The sequence below is a fragment of the Metopolophium dirhodum genome, chromosome 3 (assembly GCF_019925205.1).
Source record: "Metopolophium dirhodum isolate CAU chromosome 3, ASM1992520v1, whole genome shotgun sequence".
NCBI lineage: Eukaryota > Metazoa > Arthropoda > Insecta > Hemiptera > Aphididae > Metopolophium > Metopolophium dirhodum.
The window spans coordinates 34,632,082-34,654,662 of NC_083562.1; the positions used below are offsets into that span (position 1 = coordinate 34,632,082).

The 22,581-nt window shown below is 30.5% G+C and overlaps 1 protein-coding gene across 1 annotated transcript; it reads right to left on the bottom strand.

Annotated features, from left to right (window-relative positions):
- Positions 1-12,723: 12,723 nt before the first annotated feature.
- LOC132940648 (zinc finger BED domain-containing protein 5-like) lies at positions 12,724-13,653 on the bottom strand. Its single transcript, XM_061008360.1, has one exon. The coding sequence runs from the start codon at positions 13,651-13,653 to the stop codon at positions 12,724-12,726; it is 930 nt and encodes a 309-aa protein (XP_060864343.1).
- Positions 13,654-22,581: the final 8,928 nt, after the last annotated feature.

Consider the following 22,581-nt stretch of genomic DNA (forward strand, 5'->3'; position numbering starts at 1 on the left):
CATGTAGTGTATGAAATATTTCACAAAAACGTGAAACATTGAAATTTATTTTAACTCAAATAAAAACACAATTTATTTATTTTTTTAACACAATGTTCAGTGTTCTAAATTCTAATGTAAGAATTCAGTAGGTATACAATATACATGTATAATATTGTATACCTATTACTTATTATTAAATATTTTGAATACCATTTTAAATGTAGAATACCAAAGGTTAGGTGTACATATTATAGGTAACATACAATAATGAAGGTAATTTTTGACAATTATATGTAAATATAAAACTCATTTAAAAATAAAACAAAATTTATTAAAATACTGAAATATGAAATATTACATGAAATATATAATTTTTTTAAATTTCATGAAATTTTCAAACAATAGTCACACGGTGTACAGATATTATTGTACATACGTAATATATGTGTAATGTGTATTGTGTATATTATAATAGGTATGTGCTTTTGCGTGTTTTCATCCCGTGAAGAGAAGATATTCTTAAAAAGTGTAAAAGCAGAATATACATAAAAAAAAAACGGTTATGTCCATCGTTAAAATAAATGTAATCTATAATACGGTCCACTATAATAATACACGTCAATTTTATTATATTATTTTCTTTAATATGTTATTACGACGATTATTAAAATATATTCTTTACAGTCGATGTGTACGATTTCCGGATAGGTAGCACACACTTATGTGTCATTTCGATTTCGATCTTCGCTATGAAAAATAGTTTTTACTTGAACCGTCGAAATACAATGTAATAATAATATTATTCATTTAATTGGAGGTACAAAATACCATAAATTGATTATAGCACCAATCACAGACTGCACATGCGGTATTATTATTATTATTATTATTATCATCGAACGGCCCATTAATATTTAATATCACATCAGCTCTGATGTTGTAACGACGTCGTCGTAATAAATAACGATTCAGCAGAGAATGGAAAAGAATACATCCGCTCACGTCGAATTCAACGGCGGACGTCGGCAAATTACCATTTATAGTAGCCGGGGCCGTATCAAAACGATTACCGAGTGTAATTTTGTGCATCACACGCGGGTTCAAATGATCCGCCGACTTGCTAGAAGTCGTCCAGCTCCGATGACGATAATATTATTTGTAATTCGTTTTGCCGAGTCTATTTGGGACGGTGTACTACATCATAATATAGTCGCACATTTTTAACCATTACATTATTTTGCAGCGAACGAAAACATTTTTAAAAACTTGACCTTTTTCCCTTTTTTTAATCAACTTTTTTTTTCTAGACATTCCAACTACGGCGGCGCAAGCATCCTGTGTTTAAATTTGTTTTCGAGAATGTGGCTCGATCGATTCAAAACGACTTCATAAATAAAAAAAAAAAAAGTCACATCTGTTTACAATATATTACACTGTCGGGAGTAAAATTCAATGACGATTACAAACGCATACACAAGCGCGTGCGTATATTTATTTAGGTACCTGCGTTGTTATTTTCCCCCGACAATCTGATACCGCGTTATATCCACCACATATTTTAATATACCTACGCCGCGGTCATAATATTATATGAGCTTATATGAATTAATAATTTCAATTTATTATAGTGGTAATCTGTTGAAATCGTTTTCGAATCGATCATCAATATACCACATAGTACCTGTTTTGTCCGAAAACCGTATACCCGGTATACCTACCTACATGTTATAATAGCGTAAAAAACCGGGTTCACACTACGCCGTGACGTGTAAAATAATCACAGTTACCAAACGATACCACCTGGTTGAATATGACATTCAAATTTTGACCGTGTACATGGTTACACTCATGTGCGAGAATAAGAGATAACTAAAATAAAATTATATTACGCTATCGTCGGGTACAATGTTCATATTATCATTGGCATTGCGTTTTGGTGTATGCTTAAAAATACGAAATCACGCGACACGCGGTGTAGTGTAAACCCCGCGGCTTAAGTCGTTATATTTTTCCCGTGACACGTATACTATTATTGAATTACGCATTATAATTATTTTTTTATAAAAAAATATGTCGTCTAGCTGCAGTCGAAATATTGCGGGCTTACTATACATCCATTCGCATCACTCGCACGACGATAATGTACGGACACAGACGGAAAACCATTGCGTGTAATTGATGAGCATTCGACTGAAACGCCGCCGCTGCAGTTAATAATAATTGTTATGAGGATAATAGTAATAACGACAATGATAATGCGAGACGCGCACTTGTGATGAGTAGACGCACCATAAAATTATATAATACGTATATTATTATGTTGTATAGGTTCTGACTTCTGAGCGACCGATTTTAAGCGTTTGGCCGCCGCCGTCGGCCGTCGACATTATACGATATTACAACTGCTGAGTTATATTATTATTATTATTATTATATTACAATAATATGCACAATAGTGTACCGCACACAGAGTGAGACTGCAGCGGAGAGACGGCTGTGTGCGAGTGGTGGGTGTGACGGAGGGACTGTGGGAGGATAATTTAATACCTGTGCGCATTACATTATGCCAACACGTTGTTGATATTATTTTGTTTCGTAATATTCCGCACTTGGTTATTTATTAAATTTACACGTGAACCTATCTACTATACGATATATAATATATATTATATGTGTTACACAATATTATGGGTTTTAACTTTTAAGCATACACACATGTTTACAGTTCGAGTGTATACGTTGACCTATATATGGTATACAGTAAGGTATACATTATATTATACTGTTGTCCCGTCGACCCATATATATATAGTTTACAACCTATCCCTCAGTCCCCGATTTATGTATATGCACAAGGTGCACGTGGCCCCTACTCATATCGTGTGTTATTGGAGTAGGTATTTTTCACTGCTTGTTTATAAGTGTAGAAAACAAAATACGATTTACCTAGGTACCTACTTAATATATATATATATATAATATATATTATATTCATTGTGCGAGTGCTCGTCTGAAATATGAATATCGTATTGAATATGATGATTTAGTGCTAGACCTAAAGGTTTACGGAGTTTGATGTACAATATGTGATATAAAAATATGTGATACGTAGGTAGGTACTGCAACATTATAACCATACCAATAATGATTCCTCTTAAAATAAAAATTAAAAAAACAATTACTTGCCAAGAAACGGGATAAGACGGTGTGAATACCTATATATTATACTATAACTATAGGATTTCATTCATGTTCTCTTATTATAGTGTAGGTGCTTATGTTATTTATTTAATTTTTTTTTTTTATTAATTACCTACCTATGGTATATCATCATATGATACACATTTTTAGTAACAAAAAATGTTTTGATATTAGAATAACTATAGGTATTAGTATGTATTAATATGATTACTGATATGTAAGATTTAAAGAAGATGTATTATCAGTTTCAATCATTTGTATTTTTTTTATATCCAAGCAATACCTATTTTACTATTAAATATCTGTCCCTCAATAATTACGTAATTATACCTATAAGAAATCTATTTATTTTATAGTAATATTTTACATTTAAAATTTAAGTTATATAAGCTTATTTAAAATATTGGGTGGTTGTGGTGCAATTTCTGAAGTATTTATTTCCACGATGGAATTCAAAGGAATGAGTATGGTAAAACAGCACCAACTTATTACCGAAGTATATACCTAACTATTATTGATATAAATTATAAACCAAGCATGTATACAGAAAATAATTCTAAGAGGGAGGCGTGTGTTTATAACTAAATTAAATTTCAAATTAACCATAAATAGCCTTGTTAAGAAAGAAAAAAAAAATGTTTTTGAAATATTTCAAAGGAATGGAACCCTTCCTTATATATTCTGTTTATGGGCCTGTTATAGAAACCTATACTTTTCCAAATATTTAAATTAATTATAGTAACAATTTTTTGGTATTGATAACCTCCTTAGATGACATTTAAAATATATTTATTTTTTTTTTTGGTATGGGAACCTCCATTTTTTTACTAAAAACTCTTGTTTTCTATACCAAAAGAAAATTATTAACCAATTGAAAAGTGTGTAATTTTATAGTATTTAATATATTCAATACTGTGTCACATCAATATACTTATACATTTTATTCTTATATATTTTGAACTTTATACATTTAATGCAACAATTTACAATAGGTGTTAACTAAAAAAAGTAATTTTTATTTGTTTCAGGTTTTAAAAGATGAAATTAAGTCAATGCATGGAATACGAATACATACAGAAATACCTGTTGAAAATAACAAATAGAATTAATTATGTATAATAAAAAGAAAATAGTTATTGTAAAATAGAAAATGACTTTTCTGTTGTATACATTTTTTTCATTATGAATAATATGCTTCATATGCGAGGGGCCGAGGGCCATTGGCTGTTTAATGTTCATTAATTTTGTACCATTATTATAATATCATAATCTATACTCTGTCTCAAAAGAGAACAATCTCGCTTTGTGCTTTGTGAATGATGTGATAGGCGAGTTCAGAATCACTTTAACACTAAGTTGTTGGTAGGAGAAGCAAAGCACTGGCAAAAATTTGTAAAAATTTTTGTAATTTAGAGTATATTAATATATTTTATAAGTGTACACAATGACATTTTCAAATGTAATTTTTTGACAAAAATTAATTTAACCCACTTTAGTAGATATTTACTAAAGCCTAATACGGAAATGAATTACTTTAATCACAATAATACCATAAAATATACCTACTTAGTAATATTATAGGCCGACAGGCAGTCTTCACTCAGAATCGTTTTTCGTATACAATGATTTTTTATTGTATGATATATAACAATGAACATTTTGAGAAATGTGCAATTATAATTCCTAAAAAAAAAACAACATATAGATACATAATATTATAATATTAACCAATACAATACATATAAGCATGTACCTGTAATATATATATTATATATAATAAAAAAAAATTCAAAAACCTGCATGTTGAAGTGTCTTGCAAGTCAGTAATTTCAAGTTAATAGCCTAGGCAGGCTATCCGACTTCGTCAGAAGCGGACAATATGCTGCAGCAAATCAGGTAGGCAATCCACCTGCGGTGGATGGCAGACCCGACGTCTAGCGGCTTTAAGTGAAGAGAAAAAATAGTACTTCCCAAAAACCCAATCACACGACATTGCCCGAAGAAAAATGCCACCCGCGGCCGGCATCGAACCGGCGCCTTAATCCGCTCGATCACTCCGTGCCCCATAAACGTTTATTATTTTATTTTGTTTGTTTGATCTCACACGTCTTTCGATTTCGTTAATACAATATTACAATATTATTTTATATTATACTATTACCTAAGTGCAGCAAACTCGAAAAGTTTGTTTCGAGTATATAATAGTGTCCGTAATATTATACCTTTTTAGTATATATTTTGTTTCCAGTTATATTATCAGGTTGACCACCACGGGTTTTTTTTTCAAGTAACTTAAAATCGATTTTGAGAATCTATTTGGGTTCTCAAAAGTATTATTGAGATTGACAATTAAGACCCTATTCGGGGTCTCACTGAAAGCGATTTTTAGCGAGAGCTCGTTTTGAGTCCCAATAATCATTATTTTCTAGTCGGATTTAAAATGTACAGTGTTGCCACTTTCTGATTGGATAAACGGGTTGGAGGGTTATAATTATTGATATCACATTATTTAATCGCGGACGGTTTGGTGTTCGTTAAAGATGAGTAGCATCGTTTCATAATATTTTCAGCGAGAGCTCGTTTAGAGTCACAATAGTCAGTATTTTCTAGTCGGATTTAAAATGTACAGTGTTGCCACTTTCTGATGGTATAACAAGCTTGCAGATATCATTATTAGTTTTTTTTTTATCAATTTTTGTTTAAATCGTCAAAACTGTTTTCAACCTAACCTATGAAAAAAAAAATCCGTGACGTACGGGAGTAAACTAGTGAAAGCCCAAAAAGGGGCTCATGGCGGTCAACATGTTATTGATCAATTCGACTGCACAAGTACTATAATATACATAGCGTATAGATATACTAATATAGTGCATTACATACACTTAGAACTTGGACGTGTCGCGCTTCGTTCAGATCTCTATATTAACCTATAAATTATACCAGGTCGATTGGATAAACGGGTTGAAGGGTTATAATTATTGATGTCACATTATTTAATCGCGGACGGTTTGGTGTTCGTTAAAGATGAGTAGCATCGTTTCATAATATTGTTAACTGAAATAAATTTACATAATACTGCGCGCTGTCAATATGCTGAAATTATTAAATATAGATGGATAACATTTTATGCATAAAATCGATGATTCAATTAAGTATAAACGGTGGTTTTCATTATTATAATATGTATGGCAGCATATTATATCTAATAAAAATTATAATGCACGTCAATTAACAATAAAAAAAATTGAATTGACATATATTATTCAGTCTTTATTCTAGTAGTCATCGGCAAATCAATTTCCAAGAAATTACACATGATTCCGATAATACACGAAGAAAAGGACATTGAGTAATAATGTAATATAATTTTGTTTTGGATTTACATACACGCACAAATTTAAGGAAATGTATGTACCCACCGATTTAAACCATAAATATCCATAAAGGCTTATTACGCGTGTCATGGAGTGCTGATTAAAATACTTAGTAATTAGGAACTATTTAATACTCAATTTTATTTATATTCCCAAATTTTTTATTCCCTTAAAAATGTAATAACCTTAGGTACATATTATTCCTAACAGCTATAAGATTTCTATTTTTCTACTTATTATATTCTTCAAAAATAAATCGTTAATTTTTAAACAAATTTTATTCATAATCGTTTGTATGTAATCGACAATCCAAATTATTTCAATGATACGAACCTATTTAACAAGCAAAAAATATTTTAATACACATTTGAGTCAATATTCATTATTTTCAAAAGTTTAAACTTTTTTAAAAGTATTATCCTTACATAATTTACCATAATTACTTATGCCACGTGCCCACGTCCCTAACTTTTAAATTGTCATCTATCAATACTATATTTTTTTATTTTTGTACATACCAATAGTAACTATCATATATATTTTATATTAATAAACTTTGTATAATAGTTTGCATTAACTTATTTTTACATTTTTGTATCCATGTTAAACTGCTGTTTGACGTAAATTAACTAATAATAGTAATAATTTGAAGTTATTACCAAAAAATTCGAACCTCTCGAAGAAATAAAATATATTAATGAATGTAGACCCACGTCTTAATAAATGAATATTTTTCATTTCATTTTGGTTCCATTTTCTTGTACCTATATCTTCTTCAATTAGCATTTCTTTTTATAGTTTTATATTCATAGGTTCAAGTTTTTATTTTTTTACCTACATTCGTAGTTATTTTTTCACGCTCGCAATATCATAAATAATGTAATCATTGTTTAACATTTTAATAAATTATGGTCATAATTCGCCATTTGTCAGATATTTATGAAAAAAACGATTTGTACACGTCGTCGGAAATAAATCTAAAAATATTGTGTATACAAAGAGAGGATATACACGTCACATTCTCATTGTGGGTGGCCGATGGCACTACAATAATTATAAACGCATGACAATTTGGCGTTTTGGAAACTTTTCAAGCGACTTAACGTAGGTTTGTTCGACAATTTACGACATTTCGTCAAGAATACTGCAGGCCATAATAAATAATATATGCAATGCAATTTACACATACATAATATAGGTATACTCGTATAGTTGTAGACTATATATTATATAATTTGATTTCGTTTGAATTTTCTTTTTCTTTTGGCAAAATTGTTCTCGTGTAGTTTATTTTATGCGCGTGTGTCTTTTCTTGTTTAAATTTCACTGCGGGACGCCACTGGCTAGTGAATGTGAGTTCCCCCTCGTGTGATTTAGAAACCACATGGTTTATATTATATTGTAGACGCACGTCACACACTGCCCTGCGATATATATTATGTGCACATAAAATGTACAATAAAATACGCTCAATATAAATTGCGGTTACAATAATAATATATGTAAATATCTTCCTATGTATAATATAATAGGTATGTCGTATGTGTATAAAAATATATATAACGTAATTTATTGTTACTTGTGTAACAAAATAATATATAATATTGAAAACCGTCTCGGCCTAAGTTGAGTGTGCCATTTTTGAGAGCATATAATATCAGACGATTTCAGGTGAGCATAATGAATTTTACACTTTATAAATGTGTAGTTTGGGTAAAATATACAAAGTATAGACAAATTAGGGAGTACAGCATTAATTAATAATGAATGTAATAATTAATGTAATGAATGTGATGAATAAAAAACAATCATACCATTTGTCAATATTAAAGGATTACGAATTGAGATCAATATTGTTACAATATAACATGAACAATTTGTTTTGATTAATTTTATTTTTTACATACATTGATATAATATAATGTATAAAAATATATTTTTTTTAGAACAGTTAAATATTATAACGTTATAGGCATTATAATAAATTATATTTTTGTATCAATCGAGTAAATAATTATCTATTAAATAAATTCAAGTGTGTTGTGTATTATTCATATGTATGTGGCAATTAATACGTTCATATTGTAAGTACACAGTAAATATTTTAGGTAAGAAGTTAATTTGATTGTTTCGAGAAATATATTATACTATACTTCCTATATATATACGTGCTTTTTAATTATAAAATATAGCGAATATTGTTTCTTGCGTACAATATTTTATTACGATAAATGAAATTATTTTTAATACATAGGGGTGGTTTGCCGCGTGTTTTACTGTGTGTAGGGGAGAAAACGTTCAATTCGTCATATACTCATATCGCCGTGGGAGTAAATTATCGATGGCAAGGGAAAGACTTTATTTTTATATATATCGAGGAGTTTCATTTAGTGTATGAAGTACACGAGATTTAATTTCTTGTCACGAAAACGCATTAACTTTTTGTAATTTGTATCTTTTTATTTTAAAAACTATTATTTTTACACTAATAACTTTTCTTCTTTTTTTTCAGACACATAAAAAACACAACATCTGTTCTATATTTTACATTGTATTTATGTATTACAATCAATAACTAAAAGTTATTTCTTTTTTGTATAGCATTTAGTACGTTCACATGCAACTAAAACTTAAAAGGTCAATTTTAACAGAGAATAATATTTCGTCTTGGATTGATAAACATTAGTTAAAACTAATTGTAGATTATTCAGTAAATTATTTGAGTTATAGAAAAACATGGTTTCATTTTTAATACCTTAAATAATGATGTCTGATAAAAAAAAATTGTTATCATAATATTTCTATCTCTAATTTAAGACGAATGTATTTAATTTGGCAGCCAAATTGTGTTTATTATGCAATTACTGAAGATATTTGTAAATGTCAAAAATTATTTTTATTTTGCATTTCAAGAAGTTATACACATTAATGCATAATATCGTTTGCCGTCTGCCGTTGAATCATTTGTATTAATTTGGTCATTTGAATACGATTTAATCTCATGATATCTTATTTAATATGCGTTAGCTATATAGTTTATAGGCAGTACAATTTACATTTTACAAAGGACCGTAAATAAATGTTTGTAAAAATAAACCAACAAGTAGAAATAGTATGAGTGTATGACTACGATTACAAATAAGAATATTGATGGATTCATGAAATAAAATGAAAATGAATATAAAATATTTTAAAAAGCATGTATACATATTTATAGAGTGATTTATAGGATTTGTATAGGTTCTGAAACGAATATAATATATATATGAAGAAATTCTTCCAAAGAAAAGTTGGGAAGCGAGTCGAAAAGGAGGAAATAAAAAGAATAAGGAAAACATTTGTCATAAAAGTCGTTTGAATTTAAAAAAATAAAATATAATATATTCGCATAAAAAATAATTGTACTTTTAAACGAATAACAGTTAGATTTACAAGAGTTCGTTGGCAAAAAGCCACACAGTAATATAGTCATACGATACTTTAACCAGTTATTAAATTAGTTACTGATAGAGATTATAGATAATAAATTGATGTTCAAGTTAAGAATTACGTTTTTTTTATTTTACGCACAAACAAAATACTATTGTCCTAGCTGTGTGATCACTAAAAATTTAGTTTTTCCTCAAACCCGATAAGCGTGGTTCAAAATGGACTCCTTAAAAATAATAATTTTTATACCGCTGTGGAATCGCATAAAACAATATGCTATTATAATATCTAAGCTTTATGGCCAAAGTGTGGTATAGTTTATGCTGAAAAACGTAATAACAATAAATAATCGCTGGATGGATTTTAACGACGACGCGTGATGGCGAAAAAACGAATAATTATAGATACCTCCTAATAATAGATACCTATACCGGACACGGACCGAATAAAATCATTACCTACGCTCGCGGTGATTCGGGCAAACGACGAAAGAAAATATCCAGACCTACCTAGGTACCTATGTGATGATAATATATTATGTTGTATATTCGGACGTGATACAGAAATAAATAACTCGCCACAAAAAGGGACCCGTTAAAAATGTAAAAAAAAATCCGTTCTCAAATATCGTGTGTGTGTGTATATATATATAGGTATAGGTATACCGTAGAAATTTTCATATATTACAATGATTTACTCGATTTAGCCACTATCTCTTATATATATAAATTATAATATTATACACGTATACACACCTACAGCCTAACCCCCGAGTTACTTACCCGCGTAATATTTCACGCGATTTTCGAATAATGCACGAAACGCACCGAACGTCACGATAACAAAAATAATAAAAATGTTTACGCGGTCGCGACGATAACATCGCGGGAATATAATATGGGAAAAGCCGTGTGATCTGCAGGGATGAGTGGCGGCGGTGGTGGCGGTGGTGGCGGTGACGACGACGACGACGACGACGGTTGCTTTATACAGCCGCGTTGACTTTTCCGTCATTTCCGCGAGCGCGTCGGATAGTATCCGGAAAAACTACATCGACTATTATAATAATAATAATAATAACGATATTCAACGGCGGTGTACGAAATATTATGAATATTATATTATATTATATTATAAAAAAAAAAAACAAAATAGTACGACAGATCGGCTCAGTATATTATATTGGGGATGGTTGGTTCAAACCCGAGTCGGTGGGGGTGGAAGTCGCCGCCGCCGCCGTCGTCGTCGTCGTCGTACAGCAGCATCTGGCCCCGCGCGCGAGGGGTAGAGGTGACGGCTAATAATAAATTACACTACCACCCCCCGCCCTTACCCCTACCGCCGCCACAGCCGCCGCCGCCGCCACCCCTAAAACCCACCCCCTCCCCTCGCCGTAGCGCCCACGCGCGCGAAAGGGATGAACGCACCGCCAACAACGCACAATCGATATACACGCGCACACACACACACACACACACGCACACACACGCGCACGCCCACGCACACGCACATACGCCACACGCGCCCGCGCGCCGCCGCCGACCCTTTCCTAAATATTCATTTCGCTTACATATATATAATATACACAATATATACTGCACGATACGCGCTTCGGCTCTTGACGGCACACACACATATTGTAATATATATAATGTGTATATAAAATATATACGACTTTAACCTGCAGCTATCTATATAATATTATGTAGATGCTGTTCTACTTTATATACATAATATATTATATTGTAATATTATTATAATTGTTATTCGAGTATTGCGAGTAAAATATTATATCGTATTATCGTCGTCGAAGTATTATAGCAATATGTGCCTTTATCATTTAATAGCTAATGATTTGTAATTAACCAATCATGGTATAAAACCTATTATTAAACGACATATTATGTACATGGGTAGCAATCGTAACTTGTTGTATCTATATATGTATAGGTGTAGTATTATAAAAAATTATATTATGCGGCGGGTCGCAAAAAGATATCGTCGTCCCGTCTCCCCCCTCTCCGTGATTATAATGAAGGCGTACGCGAGGACCTCTGGCGATTTACGGGTGATAAGACGCGTGCGCACACTCGAATATTATGATTGTAATAATAAAATATAGCGATATATAGGTAGGCGGCATAGCCGTATAAGAGGTAAATACTCAAAGTCCACGACAGCATTTATTCTACTGGCGCCCGCTATAAGAATGCAATCAGACGATTTGGACGCCTCTCTAATAGAATGCGGAAAATATTGCACGGACACCTGATTTATTGCCTGATCAACCTGCAGGAGTGCATAATATAAGTTAGGGGACGCGACGATCAGATTCCTCGCAGTGGTCTCTTTTTTAAAACATTTTTTGAAATAACTTTTTTTCGGAAAAAGCCTAAAATATAATACAGTCGTTTATATTCATAAAATATAAATATATATAGTTATTTGCTATTCAATTATACAACATATTTCACGATTATTATACAATAGAATACAAAGCACCAATATACGGATTTAATGTAGTAAGGCTACCTATATGCTGTATGTAGTATTATAATATATTATTAAATTACTTTATTATTAAAGACGATCTATTCACCGATCTCACCGATTCACCATCACTATATAGTTAAGCTGGATCCACGCGATGGACTATGGCAGCGGTTCTCAAACTTTTTTGTTCGCGGAGCCCTTATATTCCTAAAAAAAATTACGGAGCCCCAAAAATCAGAAATGTTTATATGAGACAACTAAAATTCATAATAATCAAAGGAAGAAGTGCTAAGATAGCTTTTTTAGCCAGAGATTGATATTCGTTAGTAATACTGCTACTGCACCAAAAATCTGTTAATGATATTTTATCAAATAAAGTTTTTAAAGATGAATCGGTGGTCATTTCAATAAATTCTTCATACTCCGTTATAGATAAATCTTCGGGCTTATCGTTGATTAAAAACGGATTTTTAACCCAATTATATCGTTGGATAAATTCTATGTCTTTACTTTCTGGAAAATATTTTTCTAATGACGATAGTATTTCATTTAAATGTTGTTCAATTTCGCCATATATTTCATCAAAATCTTCAATATTACCATCAATCGATTCTAAATATTCCTTTAACAAAGGAAAACTATCAATTTTATGTTGAGAAAAACACACAGCCCAAAATTTTTTTTTTTTTTTTAAAGCTCGAATTTTGTCATTTGCCGTGAAAACGGTGGTCATTTTACCTTGTATTGATAAGTTCACTTCATTCAATTTTGTAAAAATATCAGCCAAGTAACTAAGTCGAAATAACCAAATTTTATCACTAAGTCTGAGCTGTAAATTAAATGGGTGATCGGTGAAAAAAACGTACAATTCATTGCGCAATTCGAGTAAGCGTACAAGTGTTTTTCCCCGAGAAAGCCATCTTACTTCGGTATGGTAAAGTAGTGATTTGTGCATACTTCCCATATCTTCACACAAAATTGTGAACAGTCTTGTGCTCAATGGTCGAGATTTTACGAAATTTATAATCTTCACTGCCTCATCAAGTACATTTTTAAGAGGTATTGGCATCTTTTTAATAGTAAGTGCTTGACGATGAAGAATGCAATGACTATTACTACAATTGTTGGTTACTTCTTTAATTCGCGAAACCACGCCAGCAGTTTTTCCAACCATTGCCTTCGCTCCATCTGTACAAATATCAATACAATTATCCCAAGTCAATCCTTCTACTTCAAAAAAATTGTTCAAAATATTGAAGATTTCATTGTGAAGAAGCCACGGAGCCCCTAGACTAATCTCGCGGAGCCCTAGGGCTCCGCGGAGCACAGTTTGAGAACCGCTGGACTATGGTAACTTACTATATGATTGTAAACCGCGATAGTGGCAATCGTAACAAGCTAATATTCAAATGGTCTAAACTTTAAATGGATCTCGACTGTCACCGTGAGGACATATTATGATAATATTATTGCTGTAAAAATGTCAAGCAAGATAAAACTATTAGACTATCAAACGTGACGCATGATATTATGATAACTGTTATCAGATTCGAGGGCTTAAGTTTCACTTAAAATTCAATTTTCATACACGTCATAGATCTTTTAGATTCTGAGTGAAACGATGAATGTATTGATTTTACAATGATGTGTGTCTTTTTTTTTATTTTTTTTTTTTTTGTGTGCCTGTATACACGATAAGTAGTCGAAATAATGCTTCGATTTTCAACTTTAGTATCTTGTTTGATGGGATAGTGAATATTGTTGGTGCATTGGGCAGATCAACATTTAAAATACCCAATTGTTTTCAAAAGTGCCGGGAAAACAACATAAAAATTAAGGAAAATCGGGAATTGTTACGCAAAATTAGTTTTTCACAAAATCGATTTTAGTTTTTGGCGTAACTTTAAAACAAATGAACCTATATACACGCAATTTTCACTGGTCGTTTATAAGAGCATTTTCTATACACGATAAGATTTTCAGAATATTTTGATTTGTTTTGAACTGTTTAGGAACATTTTCTGTTTCTAATTTTATTAGTCTTTTTTTCTATGAATGTCAATGAAACTTTATTTGTTGTGTAAAAAAGCTTGAAAATTTAATACAAGGCTCCTACTATATTGTTACAATGACATTTGAAAAATATTAAAAATACATAGGCACAATTTTTTTTTATAGGTATTTAAAGTTTGAATTTTGACAAAATTTAATTATTATTTTGTAGTTAAAAATTTTTAAAACGTTCAACTTTTATAGCTAAGGATTGAAAGCTTAAAACAAGGTTCCCCGTAAATAGGTACTTAAATAATATATAAATTACTTTATTCACAATAATATCATCAAATATATGTAGTAATATCATAGGCTGACTGACCGTTTTCGGTCAGAATCGTTTTTCTTATACAATGATATTATATCATTGAATTCAAATTTAACACCATCCATTATAGTGACCCACTTGTAACCTACTGTACAGCGGAGTGACATCCACTTGCCCACTTATTTTTATTTTTAGGCTATAAGCATTTTAGGTATTTATAATACCTAAAACAGTAAAACACTTATATTTGTGTACATATATTATTATGTCACGTTACTTTCTTTCACTGATCCCATTCCCATCCAAAAGTTATGTATACGCCAGTGTGGCCAACCGTGCAGAATTACTGTTTTCCACTGTAAGCGTTCTTGCTTTATGTACCTATATAGATAATGGGTACATCTTTTGTTGCAGATTAAATTTTTTTTACTTATTTGTTGAGAGCATAATTAAGCGTTGAAAATGTTCACTTGAACAGTTGAACGCACTACTCGTAAGCACAGAATACTCACGAATGTCTTATTAAATTACATCTGTGGAAAATCTTCATAGTGCATCACCACTATATTATGAAGGTGTATATTAATAATAAGGCGTCACTTACTATATTATCACCACAATTAAAATATAATACTAGGTGTAGAAAAATACAGCCAATGACCTAGGCGCTGAAGATTATTTTCAAAAAATATGAATGTACCTACTAGAGAAAATATATTTAAATTGTTTATCTAATAAAGTAAAACATATAAAAGATGGATGTAAAGGTACATTTTCGAAATATTTTACTCATACAACTACAATGTCAGTTCCGTGAAATATATTATATTCCATATAATAATAAAAAAAATAAGCAAACAGTAAAACATAACATTTGCTGTCGTATTTATTAAAATAATAGGTTATATAGTATTACATAAATATTTTCTGTATACCCACACTTCCCTCGCTTGCAAAAACTAAACTACATCTTACAGGTGTGTAGAATACTGAATAATCAATACATTTTATGCATAACACTGAGTGTTGAAAAGAAATTTACTTTCAAATACTTTATAAAGTTATTGTATACATAATAGTTTTATAATGTTGCATTCAAACAATTAAATTGGAAGTAGTTCTGATTATAATATATTATAGTTTATAGTTCGATACGATTGTAATTTAATCAAAATGTATGGTGAATAAATTATACTGAATACCTCGGTTTGTTCGATTAACAACGCAGCTGATACCATTATCATTTATATTCAAATTAAATTATTAATACTATAAAACATAATAACACCCATAATGATAGTACAATAATTAATGGTTTAAAATGATTTGTCTAAATATATAAAATACCACAGTTAATATTCAGGAAAAATATTTTATAATTTTGAGGTACCGTTTTGCTTGTAGTAAGAAATTTAAGTTAAACACGTTCTACTATTCAAGTGTTAAATAAATATTCGTAGTAAATATAATAAGTTGCTTTTATTTATCATTACCTATGATAGGCTATAACTTATATATTAAAGTATAGTACGTTGATTAATTAATTTATATTATATATTATTAGAGAAATACATTTTATCTGTACTGACTATTTCTATAGGTTATTAATTATTAAAAAAAAAAAAGGTTATTATTAAGTTGTCAGTTAATATGCCAAATTTGTTACAATCATTATCTCATCTATATGAAAATATGGATATTGTTTGATTCAGTGTTATATGTAGGCCATAAAGGTATTATGCATGCTATTATAATTTAAAATGCATTAAATTAATTATGCTAAAAGTGTAGGTATAATAAATGTTCAAAAACTTAAACGGGAAATGTTTAATTTAGTCCGATAAAACTAAAAGTGCTCAACTATGTCATTATTCCTGTATTTTCAATACTTTTTCGATATATATATTATAGTCCTTTCAAGTTACCACTCGATGTGGGTGTACCTACTCGAAACCATATCACAGTAAACAGTTAATCAATTTCAGTGCATCACGCGTGTTTAATATATTTATATTAGTTATACCGCAACAATTGCATTGGAATAAATCAGCTCGTTTATTAAACTTCACGCGATCCAAAAACAACAAACAACACAATGCACACATAAGGGAATAATGTGTTTGGAAATAAAATTATATTCTCTTCGCAATACTTGCGGGACACTATAATAGTACATTTAGCGCATAGAGGCACACCCAGTGATTATTTTACGGTGTTTTTTTTTTTTTATGTTTAACTCATAAACATAAAATATGTTAATAATATATAATATATGATTGGCCGTGACGAACGAAAATCGTATCGACGAGAAAACCATTTCCTGGGATTCAAGTGTGTGGTTAAAACGCGCTAGCGAGCAGAGGATACCCGTCGGAATATAAAAAAATAATCAATCATCATAATAAACATGACTATAGAAATCTGTGATCATTTTTATTTATGGTACTTATATGCATTATAATATATTATGCTGTTAAATTTTTTTTTTTTTTTGAAAGACTGTTGTTGTAGTTGTAAAAATTATTATTGTATACGAGTCATGTATTTATCGTGAGAAAATGAGAAATGTTTACATTCGACTTGATGAACCGTCACAGTGCAACAACTAAAAACAAATGTTTTTGGATTGTCTACAATATCATTTGTATAAAGAACATGTTATTCTAACATCATTTCAGTATAATAACTGCAATCGTTTAGACTTTGGTGATTTATTAATGCGAGCAACTTGTCACATTTTTAATCAGTCACAAGGTTACATTATTTTTAACAACCATCAATTAAAATTAACAATGTTTGTTTTCAAATAACAAACAAATCAATAATGTTTAAATAAGTTTCGACAGCATAATCACGCATAAACGGTATAAGTATTGTAATACCTAATTCAGTTAGGAAAGTTAGGCACATAATAATGCTATGAAATTTGTAAATGGCCAGAAAGAAATACAGAATGAAAAAAAAATAAACATAATAATATATTCTTTTAAACATTAAACGGGGAAGAATACGAAAGAAAATAAGTCGATAACTCGCAAGGGTATGTGTGTGTGTTCTTTATGCAGCCATAAAAAGGTAATAAAAAAAACATCCTATAACATAAAAGACTTCGGTAACCCAACAGAGGGGTTTTGTTACACTAAATTCTTTAACGGACTAAAGAAAAAAAAAAGTGATTTATAAAATGTATGCCAGGATTAAACGTAGAGTTAAAAACGTAAAAAATAAAAAATAAAATGTCAAAGCATATATTTTATATAAGTCGTGAACTCTTCATGATGTATCGCAAAAATGTTTTTTCCTTATTTTATTTTAATTATTTTTGCATAAAATTTGTTTAAAATTCTTTAGGTACCATATTATTAGTTATCACTTACTGTATTATATTGTATATTTCCGTATTACAATTTATAATACCTACTATAATAATCGTATGAAGCTCATATTGAGTGTTTTGGAACCGAATTGCAATGAATATCTATTCGAAAAGTGATGAACGGACCTCATCTTACAGTATTCGTGTATAATATTATATTATGTATGATGTACAGCGGTAGAGTGGTCAGCACGCATTCTCGCTGTCGGTCTTGGTAGGTAATATGTGTAATTGTATAACTTAAAACCACATATAATTGTGGTAAGTGGTCTCTAATAATTCATTATATTATACCCTTCTATAAAACCACCGACTGCATTGATTTGTGACACGCGGTCAGCGATTATACATATACAAATATTATCGATTTTGAGAAATGTAAACAATAATTATTCGTAGGTATGTTAGAACCTTTATGAGTATTACAATATAGTGTTATGATTATATACCAATCGTATAATATAATAAATATTATATATATAGGGTGTTTCACCAAGCGTGCTCGCCCCCTTCTTTCTTCGATAATGCAGTTATTCAAAATCTGATTCTTGATAATTTTTGTACTACTTATAAGGAGTTACTTTTGGAGTTACAAACTTTTGTTTTTCATCAGTGAAACATCACTTTTCTACTTTAAATTATTTAGCGAATAGTTTTTCGGAACATTTTCCACATATCAGAATCGACATTTGAAAGATTAGTTTTCAAGTTATTTGACTTAGTGCACTAAGGATAATTATAGGGCCACGATAAAGGGTTTGGAAGATATGAGGACTATACGGTGGTTTGAAGTTTTTATGAGTAATAGATATTAATATCTATCCACATAAATAATTTGTAAAAATGGTCCAAGTATAATAAATACTATAGATTCAATAATATTACATAAATTTTATATTTTTGTGAAACCATTTTTAAAGGCTATTACCCCATGTATAATTATTGTATAAACATTATAGCAACTGAGAAACTACTCGTTCAAATTTTGAATTAAGTGTACCAACATTTTCTAAAAAATGATCCACAGAATAATATTTTATAGTAAAAAGGAGGGGGAGGGGTCGTTTTCATCTGAAAAACAGAAGTTTGTATCACCACTGAACACTCTTTATAGGTATCTAGTATAAAACAAGTCGTGGATTACTTGATTAAATGTCCTTTGAGTATATTTAAAAATTCCAAAAATCAGTATTCGGATAAATTAATAATTATTTAAGGGAAAAACGGGGGTGAGCATGCTTGATGAATCACATTGTATATCATAATAAATATATTATGCACCAAATGTGTTATACATTCGTGATAACAATACAGTATAGCCGAGAGAATGGAATTGAGTTTTGACAGTAAATAAAATGAACACTGATAAATGATAATATCTAAATTCTTTACACAATCAATATGTTATAAAGCCGTTATAATGTCGTCGTTTCCAGAACCAACAATTGGTATATAACGACAGTACGACACAGACTGTTATATCTTATTTCGTAATATGCTTGATTTAATGATTGTCAAATAAAAAAAATTAACAAAAATATAATTCTGCATTGAATCTTATAATTAGTATTTTTTTCCTTGTAAAACTTAACGTAAAAAATGTCAGTTATTAAGGACCAAAAAGTTCTGAAGATAGAGCCTTTTGTTTGTGAATATATTGTTTTCACTTGGACGCTTGGTTAGAACTTTTTTGTTCTGAATTAAATGTATGTTTTCCGGGAAACAATATTTGGTTAAACAAAAGAGGATGTGACGGGATGTTTGATGTTTAAGACCAAAATAATATGATGGTTGAATGGTTGATGTTAGATTAAGTATCATTATTTATGGAATATTTATTTTGTTGATAACATAATATATTTATAGGCAATAATGAATAATATAGTACTTACTGACGTCTATCAATTACCATATTATGATTGTATGCGATAAGTGGTTGACACAATGCATTTTTGATTTATCACTAGGTACTTAATTTATTTTATCATAATATAATCTGAACCGGTTTGTTCTTAAATCTAGGTATATAGGTATATTATGGTATCAGTTAGTATTAAATAACAAATTTGTAAATTGTGCAGAACCTCTTAGTTCTCGATAACTATTTTAAAAATATTAAAAAGTGGTTGCTTTTGAGTGTTTATCACAAAGCACTGATTCACCATAACTAATCGTATAATATGTATAAAATGTGTATTTCAAGTTAACATCCATTTCCGTCTCTATACTACTCTGTCCACTAAATATCAATAATTAAAAACTCACTTACAATATTTTTCACCACTAACACCACTAAGTATATTACAATATAAGTAACTGAAGACTCTCTGAATAACACGTTTGATTTAGAAAAAACGTTGTATGTATTTTATGAAATCATACCTATAAAAAAATAGTAATAACTTAATGAGTAAAAAAAAAACTACAGATTTAATTAAACCACATTACAGTGATGATAATTTAAAACTGTCACCTTTAACTAGGCACCCACCAACAGATATCAACTATCAAATTACTTAAAACGCTTAAATCTAATTATTTTAAACATTCTTCTCTTATTATTGTTTTGTGTTTGAATTTTTTTTTATAGTTAGGACGTTGCTTCTCACTTCACAAAATAATTAGTCAACATTACTATTGCTTACGTTTCTATATATATATATATATATATATACTCGTCTTTTGTCGCCGTTTTTCTCGGCTGCCGACCAGAGTAAAACTTTAACGTCGCCTGATGCAAATCTGCATTCAAAAATTTCCTAGAACACAATAATAATAACGTCCTATGGAATACTGCAATCGAGTTTACCGCCAAAGGTTCTCTGATATTATTTTATCAGGGAACCTTAGGCGGCATGTATGTGTTTTTCCATAAAATATAATAATAATAATAATTATTATTATTATTATTATTATTGATATTTATTGAACGACGGGCGCCCGACGATCGCGCGACGGCGTTCGGCGACGAGTATACTACACACTCTCCGCAGAGTTGGTGGTTATTATTTTATTTTTTTTTTGTTATCGAAAGGGTTTTTAAAAGTAACTTCTATAGCTATTAGAAACATCTTTTTTCGACCCCCGCGAACGCTCATCATTATTATTATTATGATTATTATTCAACCGTCGAGGAGAGGACGTCTGCAGCGAGAAACCAGTTTTTACACGACGCATATTACGCATATAGGAGGTACCCATATATATATTACTATAGATATAAGCCTTAATAACATACAGGTTACGCATGATAATAGTAATAATAATAAAGCGGCGGCCGGCAGGTGTCCGACAACCCTTTCTCTAAAAAAAAAAAAAAAAACACGTATTCCGGTAGCAGCAATATAATACACACAAACGCACGTTTGCGCACGCGCACGATAAATATTATGATAAATTGATACGGACACGGCCGTCAAACCACATCGAACAATTTTTTTTTACCTCTTTTATTGTACGTATATTATAATAGTTCACACCTCACAATTTTGTCTCTATACTCCGCCATCGCACTTCCGTCGTAACTATATTATACCGCCCGGCGACACCACTTCTGTCGTAAAACCTCCGAGTGCAAGTCACGAAACGAATTAACCGGTAAAGATTTATAACCCAATTGCACCGAGTAATTAACGATATTATTATACCGTGTTTATGTACTCGTGTATGTTTATAATTCATATTATTTTTTCTGTTTTTTTTTTTTTTATATAGGTGCATTGCGCAAACCACAACAACGTGTTTGGGGAATTAAAAATTTCCCATTAATATCATAATATATAGGTACACCTACTTATCACCCTGACTGTATTATACACAATCACTGTGGAGAAAGCGTTATGCATCTCAGCATTATTCATTACCTATATTGTTAATTATTATAATATAATATCATCGAAGAATATTTCACGTTTTCGTATGATTTCAGACGATATATTTGTACACAAATATGATAGGGTGACGATTTATCATTATTTAGTCATCGATTTGCTTCATATTATTTATTGACTAGACATTGTCTAGTTCACTATACGTGAACACACGCGTGTAGGTAGGAATGCATTAATCCGATGGATATAAATTATACTTTTAAAAATACACTTAATACACACAATAGGCGTCCATTATATTATATACATTTTTCTTTGAGTGCTATACTGAAGCATCAAGCATGGTTTACGGCGGAGATGTCCCAAGTGCGCCCAGTTTTTAATTTTTAATTTTTCACACCCCAAATGCGTCCTCGGTCCGCTTCCAAGACCTTTAAGAGACCGAACCGACTGTTGACTATTATGATATAGTACGAATACGTACAATTGTCAATTGTACACGTAATATTTACAGCAACTACTGTGGAAATTGTGGAGGTAGATACCGGAGTTTATTTTAGCGCCGATAATAACTGC

Coding starts and splice junctions, on each gene's coding strand:
- LOC132940648 (XM_061008360.1), bottom strand. CDS start 13,653: ATGGTTGGAAAAACTGCTGGCGTGGTTTCGCGAATTAAAGAAGTAACC.